Genomic DNA, 9,275 nt, shown 5'->3' on the forward strand with positions numbered 1-9,275 from the left:
TGTCTTTGTGTGTTTGTGTGTCTGACTGAATGTTTGCATGATTCCTTGTCTGTCTTTTTGTGTCTGACTCTGTGTTTTTGGTGTCTGCATGTTTTCTTGTCTGCGTTTGTGTGTCTGTGTCTAACTCTGTACGTTTGTAGGTGTTTTTGTCTCTCTCTTTCAATATGCCTGTGTGTCGGAGTGGCTGTTTGATTCTCATTATAGATCTTGGCTCATTATAATTGTAATAATAGTAATTTATTTGAATTCTCTATATATACAAAAATGCAAAATATACATAATAAAAACACTTATCATTACAAAAAAACTACACTAACAAAAATAGTCACAAACGATTAAAACGCTCCAACGGAAAATCTACAACAGACTCAGATCGCTCTCAGAATCTGCCTTAAAATATTCATCTTATCCCATATCTCGAAACTCTGTAGCGTTTGAAGATATAACTGTTACGGGATCAAATACTAACACGAAGAAAATACTTACAAAATTTGAAAAATACAGACCGAATTTGTTGACGTTCTGCTGAGGTAAAAAACTTCCACAATGGCACAAGAAAAAGTACATGGAGAGGAAAAAGTGAGTTATAAAGCCAACCAAGCTCTTTTTTTGTCAAATTGACGTTTAACTCTAGAGAAAATTCCATAGGACTTTCTAAATTTCTCTCTCAACATATTTACTCTTAGTGACCTTGTTGCTCAAATCAATGTCCTGAATACAAGTCCAAGGTACTTGAGGGACGCACTGGCAAAAATTGTATCAGGGCCAACCTAAATTTTGGAATCGGAAGGGTGATGACAACCAGAAACGAGAAATTCAGTTTTAGCAGGAGTAACTGACAGCCCGATGTCAGACAGCCTGGCATAAAGGCTATTCACAGCAGCCTGCAGTGATTACGAATTATTTAACAGCAGAAGAATGCCATCTGTATATGGTAAGTTACTTGTATCAAAAGCTGGCACTTTAAGAAAATGCGATATTCTGCGGGCTTCACAGTGGGTGGCATTGTTAAATATTGCAGGACTGAACACCGAGCCTTGTTTTGCTTCGTAACGCACAGAAATTTGGTTGCTATAAATATTTTCGACGCTGACACGTATAAAAGAGTTTTGATACCATTGCCAAAGGGAGGCACATATAAATAGGTTTACCCCACTCCTCTAAAGTGCTAAGATAGCTTTGGATTGTAGGATCGAATCAAATGTTTTATAAATGTCTATTGCACAAACATCTTCATTCGTTCAAACCTTTCTAAAATAGACAAGAAAACAGTATGTTTATTCCCAACACCAAGACCCACAGATGATACACTATGCCAATGTATATGAGCAGGTTCTTGTATGTTTCCGTGCCATTCTTTGTGTGTCTGACTCTGCTTGATTGTAGCTGTTTTCTGTCTCTCCCTCTCTCTCTCTCTCTCTCTCTCTCTCTCTCTCTCTCTCTCTAACTATGCCGCTGTGTTTTAGCGATTGTTTACATGTTCTGCGTCTGTCTTTGTGTGTTTGTGTGTCTGACTCCTTATGTTTGTAGGTGTTCTCTCTCTCTCTCTCTTTCTTCCTCTCTCTCACTATGCGTTTGCGTCTGAGCGGCTGTTCATATTTCTTTCTCATTATGCCTGTGTGTCAAAGTGGCTGTTTGCTTGTCTCTCACTATGGCTTTGCGTCTGAGTGAATATTTACGTGTTCTGTGTCTGTCTTTGGGGGCTTGTGTGTCCGATGCTGTGTGTTTGCAAGTGTTTTTATATCATTCTCTCTTTAACTTTGCATTTGTGTCTGAAAGGCTATTTGCTTGTCCCTCTCGATATGCATGTGTGTTTTAACGGGTGTTTGCATGTTTCCGTGTCTTTCTTTGTGCGTTTGTGTGTTTAAATTTATGCTCTCTGTGTCTGTCACAATGCCTGTTGGTTGCAGTGGCTGTTTGCTTGTCTCTTTCACTATTTTTCTGTGTCTGAGCGGATGTTTTGTAGGTTTCCTCGTCTGTCTTTGTGTGTTTGGGTTTCTGTGTGTTTGTAGGTATTTTTGTATGTATTTTCTATGCCTGTGTGCCTGAGCGGTTGTTTGAATGTTTCCGTGTCTGTTTTTGTGTCTTTGTGTGTCTGACTCTGTTTGCATTTACGTGTTATTTTTTCTCTCTCTCTCTCTCACTATGCCTGTGTGTCTGAGCGGCTGTTGGTATGTTTCCGTGTCTGTCTTTGTGTGTTGGCGTGTCTGAATCTTTGTGTTTATAGGTGTTTTGTCTCTCGCTCTCTCTCTCTCTCTCTCTCTCTCTCTCTCTCTCTCTCTCTCTCTCTCTCTCTCTCTCTCTCTCTCTCTCTCTCTCTCCGTCTCTCTCTAACTATGCGTAAGCATCTTAAAGGCTGCTTGCATGTCTTTCTCACTATGCCTGTGTGTCTGAGTGACTGTTTGCTGGTCCCTTCTTACTATGGCTTTGTGTCTTAGCAATTTTTTGCATGTGTCCGTGTCTGCCTTTGGGTGTTTGTGTGTCTGATTCTGTGTGTTTGTATGTATTTTTGTATCTTTTTCTCTCTCACTATGCCTGTGTGTCTGAACGGCTATTTGCTTGTCCCTCTCGATATGCCTGTGTCGTTTAGCGGGTGTATGCATGTTTCCGTGCGTTTCTTTGTTCGCTTGTGTGTCTGACTCTGTGTGTTTGAAGGTGTTTTTGTCTCTCTCTGTCACAATGCCTGTGTGTCTAAGTGGCTGTTTGCTTGTCTCTATCACTATGCCTGTGTATGTGAGCGAGTATTTCCATGTTTCGTTGTCTGTCTCTGTGTGCTTGTGTTTCCTACTCTCTGTATTTCTATATGTTTTTGTCTGTCTTTTTCCAACTATGCCTGTTTGTCTGAGTGGCTGTTTCCTTGTCCCTCTCATTATGCATGTATGTCTGAGCGGGTGTTCGAATGCTTACGTTTACTTCTTTGCGTTTTTGTGTGTCTCACTCTATGTGCTTTTAGGTGTTTTTGTCTATCTCTCTCACTATGCCTGTTTGTCTGAGTTGCTGTTTTCTTGTCCCTCTCACTATGTATGTATTTCTGAGCGAGTGTTTGAATGTTTACGTGTACTTCTTTGTGTTTTTGTGTGTCTGACTCTGTGTGTTTGTAGTTGTTTTTGTCCCTCTATCTCTAACTATGCCAGTGCGTCTCATTGGCTGTTTGCTTGTATCTCTCACTGTGCCCGCGTGTCTGAGTGGCTGTTTGCAGGTTTCCGTGTTTGTCTTTACGTGTTAGTATGTGTGACTCTTTGTATTTGTAGCTTTTCTTGTCTCTATCTTTCTCAATATTCCTGTGTGTCTAAGCAGCTGTTTGCTTGTCTCTCTCACTATGCCTGTGTATCCAAGCACGAGTTTGCATGTTTCCGTATCAGTCCTTGTGTGTTAGTGTATCTGACTTTGTGTGTTTGTAGGTATTTTTGTCTCTCTGTCACGATGCCTTTGTATCTGAGTGGGTGTTTGCATGTTTCCGTGTCAGTCTTTGTCTCTCTTACTATCCCTGTGTGTCTGGCTGGCTATTTGCTTGTCTCTCTCACTATGCCTCTGTGCATTAGTGGGAATTTGCATGTTTCCGCGTCTGTCTTTGTGTGTTTGTGTTTATGGCTCTCTGTATTTGTAGGTTTTTTGTCTCTTTCTCTCTCAATATGCCTGTGTGTCTGAGCGGCTGTTTGCTAATCTCTGTCTCAATCCATCTGTGCATGAGCGGGTGTTTGCATATTTCTGTGTCTGTCTTTGTACGTTTTTGTGTCTGACTCTATGTGTTTTTATGTATTATCGTCCCTCTCTGTCACAATGTCTGTGTCTCTAAGTGGCTGTTTGCTTGTCCCTTCTCACTATGCCTGTGTGTCTGAGCGCGTGCTCGCATGTTTCCGTGTCTGTCGTTTTGTGTCTCACCGTTAGTGTTTGTAGGTGTTTTGTCTCACTTTCTCTCTTTTACTCTGCGTGTGCGTCTGAGTGGCTGCTTACGTGTCTTTCTCACTATGCCTGTGTGTCAGAGCGGCTGTTTCGTTGTCTCTCTCACTATGGCTTTGTGTCTGAGTGAATATTTGCATGTTTCCTTGTCTGTTTTTGATTGTTTGTTTGTCTGACTCGTCTGAATTGCATCAATTAGATGACAGTTTAAGAAAATGCGATATTCTGCGGCTGTCACAGTGGATGGCATTGTTAAATTTGCGGGATTGAACACTAAGCCTTGTTTTGCTCCACGACGCACAGAAATTCACCTGCTATAAATATTTTCTACGCAGACACGTATAAAAGAGTTTTGATACCATCAAAATTGCTAATCTCTGTCTCTATCCATCTGTGCATGAGCAGGTGTTTGCATATTTCTGTGTCTGTCTTTGTACGTTTTTGTGTCTGACTCTATGTGTTTTTATGTATTTTCGTCCCTCTCTGTCTGTGTCTCTAAGTGGCTGTTTGCTTGTCCCTTCTCAATATGGGTGTTTGCATTTTTGCGTGTCGTTCTTCGTGTGTTTATGTGTCTGACTCTGTGTGTTTGTAGGTGTTTTTGTCTCTCTACCTCTCACAACACATATGTGTCTGCTTGGCGTTTTTTGTCCTTTTCACTATGCTTGTATGTCTGAATGGGTGGATGAATGTCTCGGTGGTTTTGTTTTTGTTTTTGTGTGTCTGACTCTGTGTGCTTTTAGGTGTTTTGTCTCTCTCTATAACTATGCCTGTGTCTCTGAATGGCTGTTTCATTTTCTCTCACTATACCTGTGTGTTTGTTTATCTGAGCGGGTATTTGCATGTTTCCGTGTCTGTCTCTGTGTGTCTCATTCTATGTATTTTTAGGTTTTTCCGTCTCTCTCTATCGAAATATTCCCGTTTTCTCTGATCGGCTGTTTGCTTATCTCTCTCACTATGCTTGTTTATCTGAGGTGGTGTTTGCATGTTTCCGTGTCAGTCTTTTAGCGTCTGCCTCTTTGTGTTTGTAGGTGTTTTGTTTTTCTTGGTCACAATGCCTGTGCATCCGAGCGGGTGATTGTATTTTTCCGTGTTAGTCTTTGTTTGTTTGTATTTCTGACTTTGTGTGTCTGTATGTGTCCTTGTATCTTTCTTTCTCTCTCACTATGCCTTTGTGTCTGAACGGTTATGCGCTTGTTCCTCTCGATATACCTCTGTGTTTGAGCGGCTGTTTGAATGTTTTCGTGTCTTTCTTTGTGTGTTTGAGTGTCTGATTCCATGCGTTTTTAGTTTGTTTTTGTTTCTCTCTCTAACTATGCCTGTGTGTCTGAGTGGCTGTTCGCTTGTCTTTCTCACTATACCTGTGTGTCTGAGTGGGTGTTTGTGTGTTTCCATGTCTCTCTTTGTGTGGTTGTGTGTCTGACTCTTTGTATTTGCAGGTGTTTTGTCTCTCTCACCATGCCTTTGCGTATTAGCGGCTGTTTGCTTGTCTCTCTCACTTTGCCTGTGTGTTTGAGTGGGTGTTTGTAAATTTTTGTGTCTGTGTTTTTATCGCTGACTCCGTGTGATTGTAGGTGTTTTAGTCTGTCTATCTTTAAATATGCTAGTGTGCCATAGGGGCTGTTTGCTTGTCTCCCTCACTATACCTGTGTGTCTGATCGGGTGCGGACATGTTTCCGTGTCTGTCTTTGTGTGTTTATAGGTGTTTTTTCCTTATCTCTCACTGCGCCTGTGCGTTTGAGTGGCTTTTTCTTGTTCAAGGTTCAAGGTTCAAGGTTCTTTTATTATAACCAATATATACAAAATATTAGGTAACTCAAGGCTGAGAGTATAGCTCGAATGCAATTGAGCTACCTTTAAGAAACACTAAATATGCACAAAATTAAAAATAAAAACTTCTCTTAACCAAACTTGACAGAAATAAATAAAAAACAAATCCCGTGCCGTGGGATACCACTTCCATCCTCCGCGCACCATCCTGAGACACAATTAAATTTACAACTTAAAACCAAGTGAGTCATAAGACATCTGGAGGCCTCATGGGCGAACCCCAGAGACCAACCCAATACTAAAAAAAAAAAAAATATAAACATCCCCAAAAAAAAAAAAAAAAAAAAAAATCATATTATTTAGATTTATAACTTTCAATCAGCACTCTTTTCAACTTCCGTCTTATAGCATCTATGCTTATATTAAAATCAATCTCATTTTTCAAACTTTCCCAATGTAGAGGAATCAAATACCTCAGGCAAAAACACGACCTCTCTGTAACTACTTTAGGAGTCCGCAGATTATATTTACCACGGGTTTCAACTTGTGAAGATGAAGGAGAAGAAATAAGACCCATCGATGCAAAATATCTGGGGAGCTTTTCTCGTTCAAGCTTAATCTTAAACATAACACTTAAAAATTGGGTACTTTGCCGAACAGGAAGAATATTATGAAGTGAAAAAAGGGTCTCTGTTGTGGATTTTAAGGGGAACTTTGATGGCGATGGCAGAAAAGGTTTAAGTATACGAACTGCTTTATTTTGTATAATCTGTAGAGGGGTAACATTACTTTTAAAAGTGTTCAAAAAAATAATAGATGCATAATCAAAATGGGATTGCACAAGGGAAAAGTAAATGGATTTAAGAGCGCAATATGGAAGAAGGTTTTTCAGTCTGCACATTATACCAACTCCACGGGCAGACTTTGCTCTAACCTGATTAATTTGCTCTTTCCATGACAAATTCTCATCAAACACAACTCCTAAATATCTTATCAATACAACCCTTTCAATAACAGACTCAGGTTCATTTGCAGAAATGGAAACTGATTCTATATCTGGAAACTTGTGACCCGTCCTGCTGTAAAAAATAAACTTAGTCTTCTTTCTATTCAGAAGTAGTCTATTATCAGAGAGCCAAGTAGACAATCTATCATATGCGGATGTTAAATTGACCACTAGCTCTTCACGAGATTTACCAGAAACGGTTGCTGCAGTGTCGTCAGAAAACTGAGTGTCTATAGAAGAAACTCCAGTAGCTGAGCACAAATCATTAATGTAAACTAGGAAAAGCAGAGGTCCTAATATGGATCCCTGGGGAACACCAACCTTATCTGACTGCTGTAAAGAATCAGATCTAACATCATTATATATAAGTATCTGCTGCCTCCCATAAAGATACGATTCAAGTAACCTAAGGCAATTACCACGAATACCAGCATTCGAAAGCTTATACAAAAGAATTTCATGAGAAATGGAATCAAAAGCTTTCTGTATGTCTAAAAATATAGTTGCAGGCGTTTCTCCACGGTCAAGACAATCATTAATATGTTGGACAATAATAGCCATAGGATGATCACTGCAATGCTCTTTTCTAAATCCAAACTGAAGTTTAGAAATGTAATCAAATTTCTCAAAAAAAAGAATAAATTCTGTTATACAGTGCTCGCTCTACAACCTTCGAAAAAGCAGAGAGTATCGATATAGGACGATAATTAGCAGGAAGCCTCGGGTCATCACCTTTATGTAGGGCCACAATTCTTGCTGATTTAAATGGTGAAGGATAGACACCAGTTACAAATATAAGATTAATAATGGGGCATAAAACCGGTGATATAACTGGGAATATTTCTTTGACCAAATTAGTAGAAGATCCATCAAGGGCTTCAGATATACCGTTCTTCATTTTAGATATGATCTGTTTTAGTTCAATTTCAGTAACCGGGGAAAGGAACATGCTTTTATCAGAGGGAGGGGGCATGTGATCTTTAAATAAATCATTGTTATTATTATTTGGAGAAACATGAGATGCATTAGCTGTTTTTTCACCGATGCTTACAAAATGAGCATTGAGCAAGTTCACTATTTCCTGCTTATCGGAAGAAAAAGTACCATCACCACGTAATATTTCATTCGGAAATGAAGATTTTTGAGACCTTCCCAACAGAGAGTTAATAAGTCTCCAAGTATGTTTTCGATCCCCACGAGCTTCTACAAATGATTTTTCAAAATATCTAGCTTTTGCTTTCCGAATTAACTGTGTCAGGACACTTTTATACTTTTTAAACTCTTCTTTATTTTTAGTAGATGGGAATGACATAGATATTTTAAATAGCTTATTTTTTATTGAAATAGAGTGTAGAAGCCCGCGTGAGATCCATGGTTTTTTAGGGAGTGTATATTTTTTTATTTTAATGCGTCTCAATAGACATGCTTCATCCAAGCACTCACGGAAGTATTTTAAAAACAGAGCCGTAGAAATCTCAGGGCATTCACATTCTAGAATTGCAGTCCATTCATTTAAATACAAAAGGTTCCTCAATTTATCCATTCCTTCTTTATCAATTTTTCGAGTTTGTTTAAATTCCGAAAATTTTGGTCTGTGATTAATAACAACATCCGCAACTACCACAAAATGGTCAGAAACATCTGTAAATATAATATGCGAAAGAGTAACGGGGATAGTAGAAAAAATATTATCAATGAGAGTAGCCGTATCTTCCGTAACCCGGGTCGCATGATGGGTTACGGAAGAGGTTGAGAGTAGGTTGAGAGTAGACCTGCATGATGGTAAAAGTGATTTTGATAGGTTCATGCACAGAAACTCAAGCGATTTTTCATGCAAATGATTAGAAATTCCCGGTCTATTTGTCTGAGCTAACAATAAATTAATATTAAAATCACCCATTACCAGAACTTGCTCAGAATTCAAATTAGTCACATCTTCAATGAAGCATTCATAAATTCGCAAAAACTCTTGTAACGAAGCCGATGGTGATCGATAAACAACAGAAACAAGAACTTTCCTATTATCAATCACATACTCAATGCAAATGCTCTCAAAGGTCATCTCTTGGTCATGCTTAGATAGTTGCTTCTTCACAACAAATAGAATATCATCCCGAACAAAAAGTCCAACTCCGCCACCTTGTCTATTTTCCCTATTATTAGATATAAATTTAAACCCATCACAATTCATGAATTCTGCATTTTCATTACTTAAAAACGTTTCACATAGGCCTAAGATACTTACCCTGTGGTTACAAAGTAACTGCGAAACAAAATCGTGGCTACTAGCCAAACCTCTGCAGTTAAAAAGTGCTGATCTTAAGTTCCCATCAAATACAGGTGTTCCTAAATCCCCTTCAAATAAAAAATCAGTAGCAGGAAGGCTAGCTAAATGATCATCATAAACACCTTTAGCAAAAGGGGAAAAATCATAATAAATATTTTTTAGATCAAGCTGATCATCGAGGCGGCTCCCCAATCCTCCCCCAGACTCCCCACTACTCACGTGCTATATATAAATTTCATCTTTACCTTATGTCCCAGGCAGGCACGACGGAAAAACGGAAATGGCACCGCACCACTAATCAGGCAAATCGGGTAA

At 39.1% G+C, this 9,275-nt stretch overlaps 1 protein-coding gene across 1 annotated transcript; it reads right to left on the reverse strand.

Moving 5' to 3' along the window:
* Window positions 1–405: 405 nt before the first annotated feature.
* LOC136025715 (uncharacterized) lies at window positions 406–8,864 on the reverse strand. Its single transcript, XM_065701697.1, has 3 exons — window positions 7,422–8,864; window positions 6,574–7,270; window positions 406–464 (listed from the first exon to the last, which is right to left on the reverse strand). Exons 1-3 carry the CDS (start codon window positions 8,862–8,864, stop codon window positions 406–408), a joined length of 2,199 nt encoding a protein of 732 aa, XP_065557769.1.
* Window positions 8,865–9,275: the final 411 nt, after the last annotated feature.

This window comes from Artemia franciscana, chromosome 4 (genome assembly GCF_032884065.1).
Source record: "Artemia franciscana chromosome 4, ASM3288406v1, whole genome shotgun sequence".
Lineage (NCBI taxonomy): Eukaryota > Metazoa > Arthropoda > Branchiopoda > Anostraca > Artemiidae > Artemia > Artemia franciscana.

Bases quoted from the DNA above. Each gene is read 5' to 3' on its own strand.
- LOC136025715 (XM_065701697.1), bottom strand. From the start codon at position 8,864: ATGAATTGTGATGGGTTTAAATTTATATCTAATAATAGGGAAAATAGA. The intron at 7,271-7,421 runs GTGGCCCTACAT...TCTAAACTTCAG, and splicing joins CATTTAAATCAGCAAGAATT to TTTGGATTTAGAAAAGAGCA. The intron at 465-6,573 runs GTATAATGTGCA...TCTTCGTGTTAG, and splicing joins AAAGTCTGCCCGTGGAGTTG to TATTTGATCCCGTAACAGTT.